Source organism: Lactuca saligna, chromosome 8 (assembly GCF_052625555.1).
Source record: "Lactuca saligna cultivar CGN05327 chromosome 8, ASM5262555v1, whole genome shotgun sequence".
Lineage (NCBI taxonomy): Eukaryota > Viridiplantae > Streptophyta > Magnoliopsida > Asterales > Asteraceae > Lactuca > Lactuca saligna.
In genome coordinates, this window is record NC_136424.1 from 188,179,106 (window position 1) to 188,199,242 (window position 20,137).

The following is a 20,137-nucleotide window of genomic DNA, read 5'->3' on the forward strand; positions in this document are numbered from 1 at the left end:
TTTTTGACATTGTTTAGAAGTAATAAGTTTATTTATTCTTTCTGGTTTGTATGTTCTCGAATTCTGAAGCATTGAAGCACAAATTTGTCGATTTCCAATCCAGATTGTCTTGAATTGGCGAAAATCAAAAGGTATTACAAATATGATATATTTATGATATTATTTAGAAGTAATTCCGTTTTTTTGTTCTTTCTGATTTATATTTTCTTGAATTTAGAAGTGTTGAAGCAATAATGTATTGACTTTTCATCCAACTTTGAGGTTTAGAAGTTTATGACTTTCAGATTTTTTTGAAGTGTCGAAACCTAGAAGGTAATTTTTTGATTTCTGATTTTTATCAGAAGCAAATTAGAGTTTTTACATGTATTTTACATAAAGTAATGTTCTATTAGTTTAGTATTTGAGGACAGAAAGTGAGTAGTGTTATGTGTGTTGATTGTTTTTTACATTTATTACATAATATAGTAATGTTGACTATTACTATTATTTTTTGATTTGTAGAAAGGAGGTTTTCCAATTGGAAGATATTAAAGTCTATTTATGATCTATAATGATTCAAAAACGATTTAGTTGATTGGTTTTGATGACGAGACTTAATGGATTGGTTATGACGATTGAAAACAATCTTTTGAAAAAATTATTTATGAAGATATTATTAAAAAATTTGTTTCAACTAATATTAGAAGAATGATTGTTTCCAAATAGAAGATTTTTTTATATATTACTTTGAATGAAGTTTTAATTTATATTTCTTTGTTTAAAATTTTAGATTTTTCAAGTTTTAAGGCCTATTTTTTGTTAAATTGCATAAGACCTTCCAAATCTCGTGGCCGACCCTGCACGTCTTAAGGCGTCATGACGTGCTTTTTAGAATCAATCATATATATATATATATATATATATATATATATATATATATATATATGTATATATATATATATATATATATATATATATATATATATATATATATATATATATATATATATATATATATATATATATATGGGAAAAGTGAATATACCCTTAAGGGTATATAAGCTTAGGTACCCAAACTCTCCATACTACATCGTTTTGTATCATATAATACCTTATAATTGTCCAATGTTCTTATAATTTAACTTTTAAATTGATTTACTTCCATGATTTTTATAAATTACACATTTATCTTTATCTTACTTAATTTTCATTTTCAACTACAATAAATATAACCTAATAGTTGTTCTACAAAAAGATGTGACATAAGAGAAAGATAATAGTGAAATTTCGAAAATCTTGAAATTAAATCAAGTTAGGGGTTGAAGTTTAACAACATTATAATGAATATATCAAACAAAACGATGTATTATGGTGTGTTTGGGTACCTAAGCTTATATACCCTTAAGGGTATATTCACTTTTCCCTATATATATATATATATATATATATATATATATATATATATATATATATATATATATATATATATATATATATATATATATATGGAGATAAAGAATATACATTGCAGTCACACCTAAGCTTAGGTACTAAACCTCTAAAATATGTTATTTAACTTAGTAATTATATACTCGATTTGATTTTCACTTGCTAAATATATCGTCCCCAAATATATTTGTTTCCTCCATTATCGTTTTATTATCATTTGTTTTCTTTCCTCTATTGTCGTTTATTACTCACCCTAGTGAACAATATTGTTTTCCATCGTCATGAATGTAGAAGATAATCAATGTTCTTGCTTCCTTATCAAAAAACTATTGTGTACATAATTAATCTACATCTTTAACTGTTAACAATCCCCTAATTACAGTCTTTATATAATAAAACAACGTATTTTTATGATGTTTAGTACTTAAGATTAAGTGATGTTGTAATATATATATATATATATATATATATATATATATATATATATATATATATATATATATATATATATATATATATATATATATATATAATCATAAAAAATGATAAACTTGCCGATATACTTTATGATAACGTGGGAGCATAAATTTAAGTATTAACGAATAAAAAATTGCCATAACGATAAAACCGTCAAAATTTGACACATTAAGGATTTCATATCAAAAGGTTTGATATTAACTTTATAACTTAATCTCTAAAATGATTAAATGTTAACCGTTTAACCAATTTTTATATATTTTTCATAAACTCTATATTTAATTTGCAAAAAAAAAAAATGTTTATATACCTACTTATGAAGCTATTATCCAAAAAATATTTTATAAAATATAAATTACTTTGTTAAAGAAAATCTTGCCAAAATATTTTATTTTCAGCTAACAAATTAGAACTATTCAAAAAATATTTTTGTTAAATCAATTATTTTTTTAAGCTTATGTTTTATAATTTATATTCTATTTTCTAAATTCTAACACACCTAATTTGCTATATTTAGTAATTAATCCTATTTCTTCTGTCTATTATTAAAAAAAGAGAATAAAAAAACATTATATTCCTAACTCCCTCCTACCTCCGCCTCTGTCACTTCCCTGATCCATCTCTTTGTTTATTAATCACATTTCTCTCTCTCTGTATCTTCCCCCCAACGCAACTACGCACACATATTTCTATAACCCTTTTGCATTTGTCTCTTACTCATTTCCGAATCAAATTTTGATTTCTAGCTCTTTGTCTTCACATCTTTCTTCTCTAATTTCACCCCCAAATTGGGTTTCCAAGGTTCCCACTAAAATCACTTCTTCGTCTTCGCGTTAGGGCTTTCTCTTTCTTCATCTTCTTCATCTGTGTATCCATGGACGCTTCTTGTGATCTCGAAGTTGATGTTAATGGCGAAGAAACGTTCTTCATTCATGAGGTAAATCCAATTTCCTTCCATCTTCTAAAACCCTTTTGTCGAATTGCGTTCGTTACCTGATATCTCTGCCATTATGGTCTTTTGTTTTTGTTTCTATTGAAAATTAAGGTTAATTTGTCTTCATTCATTGTACTGACATACACATTAACTGTTTTGAACAAAATTTGCATTTATTATCGACATTTCGGTCTGCGAACACCAAATTACGCATTTTTTCTTCATACGTTCATGCAATTTGAGTAAAGAAAGGTTCTTTTGATCTTTTCTTTCCACCCTTCAAAATTTCATGATTCTTTTTACTGAAATGTATTTTGACCTTTTCCCATTTTAATTTTCAGTACAAACTTCGAGTTTTCTTAGCCACCCACATTCCATTCTTGCAATATCTGTAGTAAAGTGTCATTTTCTCAGTGTATGTTTGTATATTATTGTATGAATGTATGCATATTTATTAGTTAGTTTTTCATTAATGTGGGGGTGGGGGTACTATCTTGAACCTTCTTTTCTCATATAGGGTAAAAGATGTTAGTGGATCTTTAATCTTTACAACTCTTGTGAGAGTGACATAATACCTACTCACTTCATATCTAATTTTGAAATTAATCAATTTATGTAATTTCTAATTACTACATTTTTTAATAACGATTTTTGACAGAATGTACGTTTCTGTTGATTGCACTTTGACATATACCGAATTAATGACTGATTCTTACTCTGCTACCAAATTTATTGCAAACAGTGACTTTCCACAATTCTTTTCTGCAAAATGGTCCTATTTTTTCTACTTTATGATAATCTTCTTTTTTGGGTTCATAAATTCTTTACCTTTTTTTTAAAGTGGCATAAATGATAAATGCACTGCAAAAATGCCATTGTGTAGTTACCTTGAGTTTTGAAATCTCAAATCGACAATGTTTATGATATGATATGATATCGTAACGTATTAGGTTCAAAGATTAGAGATGCATTTTGACTTTTAAGGTCAAACGAGTCTTTTCTAAGTGTCGAAATTTCATGGATTCTTGATGATTTCAAGATTTAGGATATATATTGAGTTTTAAGATCAATCGGGTTGATTCCATGACTCAAATTTGTATTGGGTTTTCAAGGTCTCTCGATTAGAGATTTATTTTGACTTTCTTGGTCAAAGTTGCAAAAAAATTATTTGAAGGGGAAGAATCGGACACTTTTTCTACATTGTAAGTGGGTTCGAACTAGATTTTGTTCTTGTTTATGTCATATATTTAATTTCTTTGAATTATGTGAGGAAATTGTAAAAAAATTAAGGTTATATGCAAGAAATAGAAATTTGCTTTCATATATTTGTTTATTGTAGCATCCTAATTTTATTTCATCCTATTACAATATTATACTTTGAAAAATCTACCCAATAAACAAATAAATGAAAGAACATTGCAATTTTCTATGTTTCTCCTTTTTTCTTCTAAGTGTTTGTATAATAAACTTTGTTTCTTAAAATTACAGAAAATCATATCATCATATTGCGGAAAAATACGAAAATTATTCGCTAAATCCAAAGGCCCGACAAAAAATCTCAAAGTTATATTCAACGATTTCCCCGGAGGACCCGAAAGTTTCGAGCTTGTTTCAAGGTTTTGCTACAACAAGGGCAAAATCGTAATTAACCCTTATACCTCACCTCGCCTATTCCGCGCCGCACATTATATGGAAATGAACGAAACGGTTAGCGGGTCCCACAATTTGCTCGAGAAAACCGAGAAATCCCTTGAAGAAATCAAGTTTTGGAGTTGGATCGAGCTTCTTTCTGCTTTAAAGTACGTTGCTATTTCTTCAAAAATCCTTCAAAAATGTTTGGATTCTTTAGTAGCGCGACTCGTTTTCGCCGAATTGAGCCTTTCTTGTCCATCAATTTCATCGCCTGAAAGCTCGGCCCTTCGGTTATCAACCGATAGCAAAAGCACCGAGAGTGGTCAAACTCGTTTCTTGCGGTCAACATGGTGGTTTGAAGATTTGGTCAACATTTTGACTCCCGATTTGGTCAAACCATTGGTCAAATCGATCATTTTTCATAAATTCGATCACGGGATTACAAGTAGGTTTCTTGTTTACTATCATAAATCAAGATTTATCACCGCGAGTCCCGAAGAAAAACGAGAAATAACAGAAACGGTCATCGATAGTTTGTGTTTGCTCGATCAAAACTCAAACTCAAACTCGATTTCTTGCAAGAATTTATTCGGGATTTTAAGGGTTTCTTCGAATTTAAACATTAGTAAAATCTCGAAGAAGAATTTGGAGTGTATGATTGGGTCCCGCTTGGATCAAGCGACTCTAGATGATCTTCTTGTTCCGTCTCCACATGGGTCGAATTATCTTTATGATGTTAATTTAGTTTTACAGTTGGTGAAGTATTTCTTGGCCGGAAAAGGCGGCGGCGGTGGCGGTTGTTTGGCCGGAAAAAGTGGCGGTGAGGTGGTGGTTTGTGATATGCAGAAAGTTGCTCGATTGATAGATTTGTATGTTGCAGAAGTAGCTCCGGATCCCCGTTTGAAACCGTATAAGTTTTTGGCACTTTTAAAGATCCTTCCGGAATGTTCTAGAGACTCATACGATGAAATGTACCATGCTATCAACATTTATCTGCAGGTAACAATATTTTTTTGATAAAGTGTTGTCTGGATAAATGATGTTTAAAAAAAGAGTGATTTATACATAATAATTTGTGTTTTAAAATATTGTGTCCTCCTATAAATTGTTGTGTACGGAGAAAAATAATTATATACGAATCACTTCCCTTAAAAAATAAAATAATAATAATAATAATAATAATAATAATAATTAACCCACTTGGAAAATATATATATATATATATATATATATATATATATATATATATATATATATATATATATATATATATATATATATATATATAGAGAGAGAGAGAGAGAGAGAGAGAGAAATGGTTTGAGGGTAAATTAGTAAGTAAAAAGTTAAAAAGGGAAAAGATTCTTTTTGCTAAAATTGGTGAAACCGTGTCAATTTGGGTTGACTCACTAGCACTTTTTGTTTTATAAATAATTAATATTTAAATATGATTACAAAAATTATAGTAAAAAAATCTTATGAGTTTTTTTTTTGGCATAGGTTCACATGGGTTTATCGGATGAAGAAAAGACGAACATATGCGCTAGTCTCAACTACGACAAACTTTCATCCGAAATATGCAATCATGTTATGCAAAATGAGAAATTTCCGTCAAAAATTACGAAATTAGCCCTCAAAGCTCAACAAGTGAACCTTGAAAATTTGTTTCTTGACATTGACATACAAAAACGGTTTGCCCTTCCACCTTGTGAAACCGAAACAAAAGATGGGAGGCATGGTCAAGTTGTACTCTATGCTAAACAAGTTGTACCACATGGAGGAAAAATGGATATTGTGAATGAAAATGAGAAGATGAGAGCACATTTAGAAGGAATGCAATGGAGGGTGATTGAATTAGAGAAAGTTTGTAAGAAAATGCAAACACAAATGACCAAAATCTTGAAATCAAGATTGTCTAGACAAAATAGTGCTAAATCTTTGCCAAGGCTTTGCTCTTGATAATGTTTTTTTTATTTTTCAAATATTTTTTAGTAAATAATATGAAAAAAATGCCCTATTTTCTTGCCTTGTGAAACCATAAAAAGTACACAAATAAAAAGCATTGAGATTGTCACTGTGGAAATGTGGACCAAAAGATATAAATTGAAGAGTAGAATAGTGGATGTGTAATTAAGTTATTTTAAAAAAAAAAAAAAAAAGAATCAAACAACAGAATTATCAAGTGTGTGAGTAATTTATGAATATAAATTTCATCAACTCGCCACAAACAAAATGATAGTGAAATACGTCTTGTATTTATCATAAATTATTCATTGAACCACTTGTAACAATTGCGTTAACGAAAAATTTGTTTAAAAAAATACAAAAATTAAAGGTTGTTTGTTGTTAATATTTTATTGTATGAAACTATGAATCACTTTGTTATTTAAAGTTTAAACAACTTTTTGATCTGGCTTGTTCTCTGTGCATTGATGATAGTACATTCCTTTATGCTTTTCTTTCTAAGAAATGTCGCTTTATATTTTTAACTTTTGGTGTGTGTAAAATTGATGAGTCCTTTTCCAAGTCTTCCCACTTATTTTGTTTCAACGGAAGCAAAAGTTGTTCGGTCTTTTGTTCCTCAAATAATGATAATATATTAAAACTCATTAGAAGTAAATAATTCATATCATTTCATTTTTAGGTTGTGAATTGAAAGTTAGCATGATAATTTATTTAGTTCCAATGCTAAAACTAACATAAAATATAGTTTTTATGACAATTCTAACAACCAAACTATTAGCTCATGAGTATGCATGTCTCGTCTGTTACACAAGACATCATATGATACTGTGTTTGACGTGCATTAAACGCTGAAAATAAGAATTAAACTAATGTCAATGAAACAATGACTCCTTGAAAGATGGAACAAAGTGGCACAGATTGTGCAAACAATGTGAATGAGCTTTGTATTCTAATCATTAAAATAACATTAAAGTTTATCCAGTTTCATATATTATGTAAATCTCTCTCATTTAAATTTGTCTCAAAAGCAATCAAAACATAAGATTATCAAGTGTAATAAATTTTTGAGAAATATAAATTTTATACACTTGAACCAATAATGATCATGTGAAATTGGTCGTGTCTATAGTTTTTATATTTGGTCGTTGCTAATGCATATTTTTGAAATTTAATAACTCCTTTATTGTGCTATTAATAACTTTTCTTGTCATAAGTTGATTGTTAAAAATAAACAAGGAATGTTTTAAGTGTAAATTTAAATTTGAACTTAAATACAAGTTGTTTTGATGTTATCTAATAAAATTTTCTGATTTAGATTGTACTTTGTGCATTAATGGCACTGCATTACTTACATTCCTTTGCAGCTTTCTGTAGTGGAAATGTCTCCCTTTTGTTTTTACTTTTGGTGTGTGTAAAAATGTCAAGTCCTTTTCAAATTCTTGCCATTCATTCTGTTTTAATGGAAAAAAAGCTGTCCGATTGTTTGTTCCACGATTTATAATTATCTTTATATAATATTAAAGATATATTTGGCAAAACTAGATGTTGAATAGTGGTTGGTAGCTGATAGCTGGTAATTAAATAAGAAATCTGAGTTTTTTATTTGTTATATGAGTTTTTAATATAAATGTAAATATATATTCATATGAATGTATATACTAGAAATTACCCAAACGCACAAATTACCCAAACTATAGGGATCATTCGTGTATTTTACACTTACCTTGTCGGTTTGTTCACGTCTGGGTAATTTTTTTTTTTTTAAACATCTAGGTAACGAACTTTTTGGAAGTATTCACATATAACCATTATGATCGGCTGTAACAGATTACATAAGGTTATAACCGGTCATAATGATCATATGTGAACACTTCCAAAAAAGTTTGTTATCAAAATGTGTACAAAAAAAAAGTTACTCAGATGCGAAAAAACCGAAAAGTTAATTACCTTAATAAGTTCATTCTTCTTAAGTTTTCTATTACAAATTAAAAACTAAAGGCTTTTAAACACTTCTTGCCAAACACTATAAACATATAAAAACTTGCACACATAATTATATTACAATACATAGTAAATATCTTAAAACACGGAAAACTATATACCTTAAAAATATAATGATACAAACATCGATCTTTTTTTCTTTTAAATGTTGACTAATTATGTGATAGTTGATAATATTCGATAGATGACTATATGGTACAATCATTTAATGAAGGAATGTACAAGCAATGGATGCTTACACATCTTTCATTGGGAATGTTGACATTTTGCTTATACGCCACTTTTTCATATGGGCTTCATGTTTGAAGAGTCCATATACGTTACGGTTTGTCTACTCTTACATAAGTCGTACCATTGTCCCCCAAAAAAACAGATATACTTCAATAAAAAATAAATTGATCTAATTTTATATATATGAATTGGACACATGTACCATGTAGTTAAAAAGTTTGTAAATTAAAACATTTATAAAAAAAAGTTATGCTTTTAAAGTTTTAAAACAAACCATTATAATTTCACAATCTTTTTCAAAATTAATACATAGGTCCAAATTCAAGCATACATTTTTCATAACCGAATTTTTATATGTTTTGTGCAATAATAATAATAATAATAATAATAATAATAATAATAATAATAATAACTCCAATCAAGTAGATATCTATTTTATTTGATTTTGTAAATACAAAATGAAAAAAATAGGAAGTAAAATACAAAAATATAAAAATGAAAACGATATACAATTTTATTTGTTAGGTTAATTCGCTTTCATCTTCAATTTTTTATATTCATAGTTGACTTTGATGGATTATGTGGAAAGCCCATTGATTAGGGTTGGATGTATAGATATCAATATATAGTGTAACATATTACATGAGAGGCCTTATATTATACATAAATGAATAAACAATATAATATGATCTAACACAACCCTATAGTTGGAGCATGAGGATCTCCAATGTTCAAACTATTTCTAAAATCCAAAAATAACAGAGTATGTAGGCCTTTCGTAAAAATGTTAGCATATTGATAAACAAAGGGTACATGCAAAACATGAACATGACCAATCGTAACACGCTCCCTAAGAAAATATAAATCTATTTCCATATGTTTGGTTCTTTGATGATGCACTGGGTTGGAGGCTCAACACGTGGCACTAACATTCTCACAGAAGACAACAATAGCACACGAAAGGGGGCACTATAACTCAAGAAGAAGATTTCTAGGCCATGTAGTTCTACAACCATGTTAGTTATCCCTTGATACTCAGCTTCAACAAGAGAACGAGAGACGACATGGTGTTGTTTAGAGGACCAAGAGGCGAGATTAACACCTAAATAGGCACAAAATCTAGAAGTGGACCGATAATTAGTAGGACAACCGAACCAATCAACATCAAAATATGAAACCAAACGATCAATGATTGAATGTCTAATGTGAAGACCATGATGTAAAGTACCTTAGAGATACCTTAAGATGCGCTTGAGGGCATGAAAACGTGGGAGGAACGGGTAATGCATAAACATGCAAACCTGCTGCATAGTATATGTAATATATAGATGAGTGAAGGTGATGTATTATAAGGCTCATGCGAGGCTTTGATATAGAGTCAAAACAGAAATCGGTTCACCAACAGATAAGAGCTTGGATTTAGTGTCATCTAGGGTGCTACAAGGATTACACGTGACCATATAAGCACGGGTGAGGATCTCTTAAGCAAAATCAGATTGCGAAAGAAAGAGAGTGGAGTTGCTCCAAGTAGCAATAGTTCCCAAAAAGAAAAAGTTATGGCCAAGGTCAGTCATGAAAATTTCCAAGGAGTTGCAGTTAATGACCTTGGAAATCAGAGCTGACGAGGTAGCAGTGAGGATAATATCATCCACATATAGAAGTAAGTAGATAATGTCCTTGCCACGATGAAAGGTGAAGAAAGAACAATCGAACTTACAGATATGAAACCTTATAGAGGAAAGAAATGGAAAATTGTTGGTGCCATGCACAAGGAGCCTGCTTGAGTCCATAAAGAGCCTTAAGAAGGAGAAAAAAATGATTGGGAAAGTGATGATTAACATAACCTGAAGGTTGACACATATAAACAATTTCAGCAATATCACCATGGTGAAAGACATTTTTGACATCAAGTTGATGGATATGCCAATTGTTAAAAATAGGGATGTAAAGGACAATGTGAATAGTGGCAGGTTTAACGACATGATTGAATATGTCATCGAAGTCAAGACCTGGTTGGTAAGAGAAGCCATGCGCAACAAACCGAGCTTTATAGTGACCCAATGTGACAATCGTCAATCTTGAGTCAAGTCAAGTCATCAAGTCAAGCCGGTCAACTCTATTAAACCTTATGTATTAGGGTAAGTGTTATGTTCGTATTGTATAACTTGTTATGATAATGGGAAAACATCACAGGAGAAAAGTTTGTGTTAAAAAAATTTCCTAAGCCTTCGCATTTTAACCAAATAAATCAAATGCGATTCACAAAATTTTCATTCCAAAAATGCGAAACTCCAGGGACAATAATTGAAATCTTCTGTTTTCTTCCCCAATTCGCATTCTACTGTGAAATACTTCGCATTTTCATTTTTACACCTTTCGCATCCCTTCGCATTAATCACCTTCGCATTTTAACCAAATAAATCAAATGCGATTCACAAAATTTTCATTCCAAAAATGCGAAACTCCAGGGACAATAATTGAAATCTTCTGTTTTCTTCCCCAATTCGCATTCTACTGAGAAATACTTCGCATTTTCATTTTTACACCTTTCGCATCCCTTCGCATTAATCACCTTCGCATTTTAACCAAATAAATCAAATGCGATTCACAAAATTTTCATTCCAAAAATGCGAAACTCCAGGGACAATAATTGAAATCTTCTGTTTTCTTCCCCAATTCGCATTCTACTGTGAAATACTTCGCATTTTCATTTTTACACCTTTCGCATCCCTTCGCATTAATCACCTTCGCATTTTAACCAAATAAATCAAATGCGATTCACAAAATTTTCATTCCAAAAATGCGAAACTCCAGGGACAATAATTGAAATCTTCTGTTTTCTTCCCCAATTCGCATTCTACTGAGAAATACTTCGCATTTTCATTTTTACACCTTTCGCATCCCTTCGCATTAATCACCTTCGCATTTTAACCAAATAAATCAAATGCGATTCACAAAATTTTCATTCCAAAAAAAAAATGCGAACACAGTTTAGTTCATGAACTCTAAACTTGCGAAATCAAAAATTCATATGTTGAACCCATATGCGAATATTAACCCAATTGACTTCAAATTGATTCATAGATGCGAACACTCGATTGTTTTACTTTCGCAAAATGAGCATCAACAACTCCACAATCGAGTTTTTTAAATTCTTGCAAACAACAGTTTCATAGTCCTTGACTTCGCGTTTTTTCTTCACGAATCATCCCTCAATCATCAATCCAATTGCGAATCAAAACTCATATGTTCTTGCTTTATCGATTCATCGACTACACTCATACAAATGCGAACAATACTCAATTTCAAAATCGATTGAAACTTATAGCAAAGCTAAATCCAACTTCGCATTCAAAGCAGTGTCATTGATCCGCAGTCACAAGCAACCACCCCACACCCACTCTATGACTAGCCATACCTCCCCACCTTACCTATGTCACTTCAATGTTCCCTTACACTCAAATTTCACTCACTCCCACGTTTTTGAGCTGGAACAATCAACCACACTCCTCATTTTCTCTCATTTCTCTCATCCCACTAAGTAACAAACATCACTCTTTCTCTCAAACTCTTCTACACAAATTTTCGAGATCCAAGGCTGGATTCAAGTGTTCTTCCACACTTAGTAAGTAAAAATTCATCCTCCCTATTATTATTTCGCTTCATTCTACTCAAATCTTTGGTTGCTTACACAAACTCCCTAACTATGATGTTAGATTCTCGAAAACCTTCAAGGCATCTCCAAGTGTTCTTGAATTAAACACTTCCATTCTTCAACAATCATCTACTGAAATCACTCAAGGTGAGTTCATACCCCTACATTTTCATGATTTCTCAAGTTTTCAGGGGGGGAATACAAGTTAAAACACTAAGAATATAACTAGATTTTTCTAACAGCCTTCATCAGAAAAGTTCAACTCCATTCACGGACTGTCTTGGGCATCTTAAACATTTTTGTTTTCAAAACTGTACAAGGTGCAAATAGTTCGAGTTTTTAGCTTTAAAATGGCTACTTGCACATCTCCATACGATTTTTCTACAATTTATGGTGATTTTTACAAAACTGCCTATCATTTCAAACAACAATCCGGACCAGTCTGTGATTTTGGACTTTTTCACCCAAGTTAGAGGTCATTATAAATTGAGATAAAATTTATGAGCAAACTAGACACATTTTGTGAACTCTCAAAATTTACGGATCTAGTTTTCGACTTCGTATGATTTTTCTATGATTTTTCCAAATACAGGGCAGAATGGCTAAAGTTAGCCAACAGCATGTAAATATCATAACACTTTGTATTATGTTGAGCAAAGTGTATAATCATAAGTTCTAATATTTGAATGTGTTTCCATGTTAGTTTATCATTATGAACTGGAATTAAGACATTCATATTAAATATTAAATATTATTCATTCATTTTGGAACACGTATTATTAGACTATAAGAGGTATAGTTTGATAAATTCACAATACTAATATATTTTCATAAAAGAATTCATACATATTACAAACATTTTAGATAAACTATAACAGGTATAGTTTATGATATATCACTCTACGCACTCGTACAAGAAGGGTACATTCATACAAGAAAGATTTCTATTCGCACACATTTCACGAAAGTTAATCTATGTTTTGATAAATTCACAACACTAGTTACATTTCCATAAAAAGGGTTCATACATAGTACATACATTTTAGATAAACTATAATAGGTATAGTTTATGATACATCACTCTACGCACTCGTACAAGAAAGGTACATTCATACAAGAAATATTTATATTCACACACAATTATCGTAAACTTGTTATCCTATATTGTGAGTTTCTCTATTTTTTTTCGATCTCTATCTCTCTATCTCCCCGTACGTCCGAGTGCGGGATATAATTCCTGGTAGTTATAATCAGAATCTCCTTGAGGGAGAACGTGATACTTGTATATAGATCTATATTGGGATTGACACCCCACACCTTGCTGCTAGCTACAGTTGGACCTGCAGGTCTACGGGTGACAAATGTCATTTCATTTTCGCGACGCCTGAGAAACGTTGTGGCAGGTTCACATAGTCACAGTATGATTATAGCGACTCACTTAGGGAGACAACAATTCATAAAGTTTACGGGGTTGCATAAAAACCAAAGTAGGTTTTAGGTTGATAGAATAAATTTACTTTCCATTTCATTTTAAACTCACAACATTTCTACTAAGAAACGATGACTTCTCATACATTCTAGTCTTTGGTTGTAAGGCTACATTCTTCGGATTTCAAGGAAAATATCGGATTTTTCTGAAACAACGCGACATTTACATGTGAAAGACTTCTAATAAGATTATTAATAAAAGCTTATGAACTCACCAACCCTTGTGTTGACACTTTTCAAACAACTTGTATTCACAGGAAAACATTAATCGGGTTACCAAGTGCTTTTGAGGATGGGACGTTGAGGCGTCAAACTTTTCATATTTTGACAACATATTGTAATTGGTTTTTGAAACATGTAATTCATACAAGTGATGTAACTTTTCAATTATATATATGTTGGTTGTGTTTGCTTGAATTACTATTGAAATTGTGGTTATGATGCTATACATGAAGTCCTCCACCCCCGAACGTTTCCGCCATCCTTGGTTTGGGGGTGTGACACCCAAGCGTACGTGGCTGTCAAACTTGTGATAATACAACCAACAGTAGCCAACAATGTTGGCTTGCAAAGATTTTGGGAGAATATCCCATGTGTGATTGGTTACGAGAGCATACATTTCAGAGTCCATATTTCACACCAATTAGGATCATACATGGCCAGAGCGATGGAACAAGGAATACGAGGGACATCAGAGGCGACATAGAAATTGAATATTTGGCGATGCTTAAGGGAACCACTTCACGATCTCGTAATCATTGAATGACCGGAGGGGGAGGGGTGAAGATCTAACCTCCCAAAAATTGTGACCAAAATTTCATTTTAAATTTTTAAATAAACCGTAGTTATCAAAATCATTTCATCCAAAAAAAACATAATTCATCATATCAAATCAGAGTATCATATCAAAACACATGTCAACATATCATATTAAAGCATCCCAGGCTAAAACAAAATGGTGTGTGCACTACAATCATCACGAGATCTTCCCTTTGCTATCAGAAGTACCTGAAACCAAAACTGAAAACTGTAAGTGCGAGGCTTAGTGAATCTCCCCAAACTACCACATACCATACACATAATCGCATATATCATGGGCCTCGCTCACTTCAACATCGGATAATGTCTGGCATCGAGCCCCGCCTGCATCGAGCAAAGCTCGATATACATATAAGCATATCAAAAATTACATATAAATAATCATATATCATAAACATATAAACATTCCTCGGGCCCCGCCTGGTATCGGACGGAAATCCGGAAGCATACTAACATTCCTCGGGCATTGGTCAGCATCAGACCAAAATCCAGAAATATATAAACAGACACATTCAAGAATCACGAAGACATCAAGCATACAAACATTCCTCGAGCCGCAGCCGGCATCGGATTGGAATCCAGAAACATATAAACCTACATCGGGCCCCGCCTGGCTTCGGACGTTAGCCCGGAACATACTAGAATACATATACGGGCTGACATTGGTGCCTTCGACCTGTTCATACATGACGAACTCACCTCGAATGTCGGGTAATCGCTGAAACGTCTTTGCCTGGAAATCAACTCTACTCACTCCCTGAACCAAAAAACCCCCTTAGATTCCCTTTCAGTACTCATAACCCTTAAGGGTCAACTTGGTCAAGTCAAAGTCAAACTCAACGCTCCAAGTTGACTTGACTCGTCGAGTTTATCCTTCAACTTGTCGAGTTTCTTGAATTACAGAATCTTGAAATCGCAAACCAACTCGTCGAGTTTTCCTCCAACTGGTCGATTTCTTCCCTCTCAACAGAATCAAGACCTTCTCAGTACAACTCGTCGAGTTCCCCTATGGGCTCGTTGAGTTCCTTTAGTCTTCAGAAAACCGAGAAAACCCTAACTAACTCGTCGAGTCGTCTCGACTACTCGTCGATTCTACTTAGGATCAGAAGGATCAGGGGACCATTATCTAACTCGCCGAGTTGAATAAACAACTCGTCGAGTTTTCCTAGTCATGGCTCATGCAGTCACTTCCAAGCGATTCTAAGGCCTCAAAATCATAGATCAGGTCCCCTAAGGTTGAGATACCACGTAAAGTTGCTAACTTTACGTGCATTCATGATGTCAATTTGCTAAAAGCACCAAAACTAAGCTTCATAAGAGATCTCGGGTATGGAGGAGGCCAAGACTTGATAAAGCTAGCAACTTTAAGTCTCACAAGGCCATGGAATGTCTAGATCTCGGGTATGGAGGAGGCCAAGACTTGATATCCAAGAATGACTTCAAAATAAGTTACTTAAGGCCATAAACCCTTCAATGAAGAGATCTATCAAATACAAAGTCAAGGTATCGACTTTATACCTTAAGATGGCTGCCACCATAGAGGAATTCCCGGATCCAAAGCTTCCCCTTTTAACTAAGCAACACAAATCTTCAAGCTCGTCCAAGAAAGCACCAAAGAAAACACTCCTTACACTGCCACACACCCAAGATGATAGAAATCACAAATTAGGGTTTTATTATACTAAGGGAATGATGATGGAGGCCAAAATGAAACATTAAGTCCTTTAAATAAGGTAAAAAACCCTGAAAATTAGGGTTTCATTTCTGCCTGCCTACTCGTCGAGTTGGGGCCTCTCAACTCGTCAAGTAGGTTCCTTAACACGCGTCCCAAATTATTCCTACTCGACGAGTATAGGGCTCCCAACTTGTTGAGTTATTCAATGAAAGTGAATAATTTAAAATTTCAAAATACATACAGAAACCAGGCGTTACAATTCTCTTTCTCTCTCTCTCTCTCTCTCTCTCTCTCTCTCTCTCTCTCCCCCCCCGCTTGTATCAGACTTTGTCCTTGAAGTTTGCTGCATTAAATAACTCTGGGTAATGCTCCCTCATCTCCTCCTCTGATTCCCAAGTCCACTCCGAGCTCTTATGGTGCTGCCACTGCACCTTTACCAACTCTACTCTCTTATTCCTCAGCTCCTTCGTCTTCTTGTCGAGAATGGGTACTGGTCTCTTGATGTAGTCTTGTCTGTCATCCACCTGAATATCCTCTAATGGCACAACTGCACAGTCATCCGCTAAGCACTTCCGCAACTGAGAGACATGGAAAGTGTTGTGGATCTGACTAAGCTCGGCTGGCAGATCCAATCTATATGCAACCGGGCCCACCCAAGCTAAAACCCTAAATGGATCGATGTACCTGGGGCCTAGCTTGCCCTGCTTCATGAACCGGATGACACCTTTCTAAGGTGACACCTTCAAGAGAACCATGTCACCCCCTTAAAACTCCAAGTATGAACGACGCTTGTCGGCATAGCTTTTCTGTCGACTCTAATCAGTCTGAAGCCTGCTCCGGACCTGCTGGATCTTCTTTGTGGTCTTGAGTACCACCTCAGTACTCCCCATGACTCTCTGACTGGCCTCTCCCCAACAGATTGATATGTGCATAATTAGTTAATTATTTAATTATTTAACATATATTCTTAGTTATTTTTGATTAATTATGTGCATAATTAGTTAATTATTTAACATATATTCTTAGTTATTTTTGATTAATTATGTGAATAATGTGGACAAAAGGTACTTAAAATGTTGTGAATTGTGTTTTCAGTCCAAAAGATATGCTTGGAAGCAAAAAGGAGAAAAGGAAAGCAATTGAAGATTAAAGAGTGAAAGAAGGAGTTCTACTCGGCGAGTAGATCGACCCTACTCGGCGAGTACACGAGGATATGCCAGAAGATAAGTACGACTGCTGATTTAAGACGGATAAGTATGGATCTACTCGGCGAGTTGATTCTGCTACTCGCCGAGTACACCCTGTTTTGGGATATCTATAAAAGACGAATCCTTATCTCATGAAACAGAACCCCTGGCGATTTTTGAAGGATTAGCTGCGACTAAGAGTTTCAGAAGGCGCTAAGGAACCCTAAGCTTCAAGAGTTGGAAGAATTCAAGCAATTAGGTTAATTCTACCACTTAGACTTAGGAATTGAACATGTTTGCTTTAGTAAACTTTGTTTTTATGTTTGTTTCTACTGCAATTATGAGCTAAATTCATTTTTGTTTCTGTTTGGGGAATACCAAAGAACTCCTATGGTTTAATTATTAATTCTTGCTTAATTGTCTATTGGTGATTTATTAAATTAAGTTTGTTAAAGAACCTTATGTATTAATCACTACTATTTTCTGTTAATTGGAAGGCAATTAGGTTGCATGAACATCACTTAATTGTTAACCTCATATGTCTATGTGAATGCTAAACCATATGCTTAGAAGTAATGATTATGAAACTAAGATTAATAAGAAAATAGGAAGATTAATGTGTGAGCTTGTTTGAGAAACCATCAACAAGAGGTTAATTGAATTAATAACTTAATTAACCATTACAAATCTTATTTAATCCAAATAATTAATCTAGGGAATTAATTAGTCTAAACACTTGATCAACGTTTAAATTAGTTAATTGTCTAAGGGTTAGGAGTAATGAATATGAACCTAACTATTATAATTGGTAACCAATAGCAATTAATCTACCTTAACTCAAATAACCATAGGAGTGAATTGGTTGAACCTAAATAGAAACATCTTTATCAAATTTGGTGAATAGTTGTTGCTTTAGTTAATTAGTTAATTTGGTTTGTCTAAGTTTCTAGTCTTGCAAAACTAGAGAAAAACCTTTTACTTTTATTATTTGTTTTAGTTAAAATTAGCTATTAGTTTAATTTCCCGTTCCCTGAGTTCGATACCTCACTTATCAATCTATACCACTTAAAGATAGGTTCACTGCCTTTGTGTGCTCAAATTATTAATAAAAAGTAGGGATAAAACTAGTTGAATTTACACACATCAAGTTTTTGGCGCCGTTGCCGGGGAACGGTTCTAAATAATTAAGCTAATTCCTAATTTTTTCGATCCTTTGTGTGAGTTTACTTACATAAAGTTCATATATTGCAATTTAGTAACTGGTAATTAGGTTTTAGTATCTGTTTTAGTTAGGTTAAAACTTAGAATTTTTTCTTGAAATATCACTGATACTCGCCGAGTGCACTCGCACCTACTCGGCGAGTAGCAGTTTAGTCAGCAGTAAATTTTCTTTATTTTTACAATCTTTTTGTTCTTTTTACGCTTTTTATTTTATTGATTTCAGGACTTTCATGACCAGAGGAGCAAACACACCACTGGTACCCCCGTTTGAAGACCCCGAATCCGCATTGAAAAGAAACAAAGGGAAGGACGTAGAGAGTTCAAGCACACCAAAGAAATCACCATTGTCCAACTTGAAGGCTGTTTTTGGGAAAAAGAAGAGCAGTAAATCAGGAGCTTCTAGCGCTTCTTTGATAATTGAGGAGCCAATTCAAGAAGATATTAGATACGAGACCGAGGAAGAAGAGGAGGCAACGTACGAACAAGAAACCGAATCGGAGGAAGAGTTAGCATTCACTATGGCTAACATTGATGAAATCCCCATGGGAGAATGGAAGAAGAGGATGCGCGACGACCATGGCCTGGGACTTGTGCAACCCGCAATTCCCGTAACTGCTACCTTTGAGCTAAAAGGTCATATCCTAGCTTCACTCAAGGAAATACCTTTCTATGGGAAAGATGATGAAGATGCCTACAAACATTTGGATGAAGTAAATGATGTTGCTGATTACTTCAACATTCCAAATGTAACCCGCGAAACTCAACTACTTCGTATGCTTCCGGTAACCTTCAAGGGTGCTGCTAAAGACTGGCTCAAATCACTTCCCCCCGGGTCAGTCACTACTTGGGCCAGAATGAAGGAAGAATTTATTGATCACTTTTGCTCACCATCCAAGATAGCCAAACTGAAGAAGGCCATTGCAAATTTTGAACAACAAGCTGGAGAGTCTTTATATGAAGCATGGGAGAGGTACAAAAGTCTGCTAATAAATTACCCACACCATGATCTAAACAGCCAGCAAGAAGTTTCCATCTTTTATGATGGAGTCAATGTCACGACCCGGCAGTTGCTAGACTCACAAGGCCCACTTAAAGAATTGATTGAAGAATTCTCTAAACACTCTAGAGAATACCACAACCCTAGGAATGATGTCATGAGGGGAGCCGCGTACGCTGCTACTGAAGATTTATCCGCGGTCATGGCCATGTTAAAAACCATGGATAGGAGAATGGACAAAATGGATCAAACTATCCATGCTATACGGGTGGGTTGTGAAAACTGCAATGGACCTCACCTCACTAGAGATTGCGATTTGGATGAGAACGGCAACAAAAAGGCACAAGTATGTTATTTGAGCGGTGACCGGTATGATGAGGACTGGCGCAAACAAAAGAAGGAGTGGCTGCCTTACGAAGAGTATAAG

General features: G+C 33.4%; 1 protein-coding gene and 1 non-coding gene across 3 annotated transcripts; one reads left to right on the forward strand and one right to left on the reverse strand.

Moving 5' to 3' along the window:
- Positions 1-2,502: 2,502 nt before the first annotated feature.
- LOC145011751 (Phototropic-responsive NPH3 family protein) lies at positions 2,503-6,488 on the forward strand. 2 transcript variants are annotated; one of them, XM_078970483.1, is made up of 4 exons: positions 2,503-2,842; positions 3,952-4,041; positions 4,328-5,470; positions 5,972-6,488. In XM_078970483.1, the coding sequence occupies exons 3-4, from the start codon at positions 4,529-4,531 to the stop codon at positions 6,428-6,430; spliced, it is 1,401 nt and encodes a 466-aa protein (XP_078826609.1). In that variant the 5' UTR covers positions 2,503-2,842; positions 3,952-4,041; positions 4,328-4,528; the 3' UTR covers positions 6,431-6,488. The 2 variants fall into 2 exon arrangements, with proteins under 2 accessions (XP_078826609.1, XP_078826608.1); XM_078970482.1 differs by lacking the exon at positions 3,952-4,041.
- A 13,127-nt stretch (positions 6,489-19,615) lies between these two features.
- LOC145013487 (small nucleolar RNA R71) lies at positions 19,616-19,722 on the reverse strand. Its single transcript, XR_013665043.1, has one exon. It is a non-coding gene; the product is annotated as a small nucleolar RNA R71 (small nucleolar RNA).
- Positions 19,723-20,137: the final 415 nt, after the last annotated feature.

What these genes read in the sequence shown, in the direction of transcription:
- LOC145011751 (XM_078970482.1), top strand. Translation starts at nt 2,780, where the DNA reads ATGGACGCTTCTTGTGATCTCGAAGTTGATGTTAATGGCGAAGAAACG. An exon ending in AAACGTTCTTCATTCATGAG is followed by an intron (nt 2,843 to 4,327) that starts GTAAATCCAATT and finishes TTAAAATTACAG; the next exon opens with AAAATCATATCATCATATTG. An exon ending in CTATCAACATTTATCTGCAG is followed by an intron (nt 5,471 to 5,971) that starts GTAACAATATTT and finishes TTTTTGGCATAG; the next exon opens with GTTCACATGGGTTTATCGGA.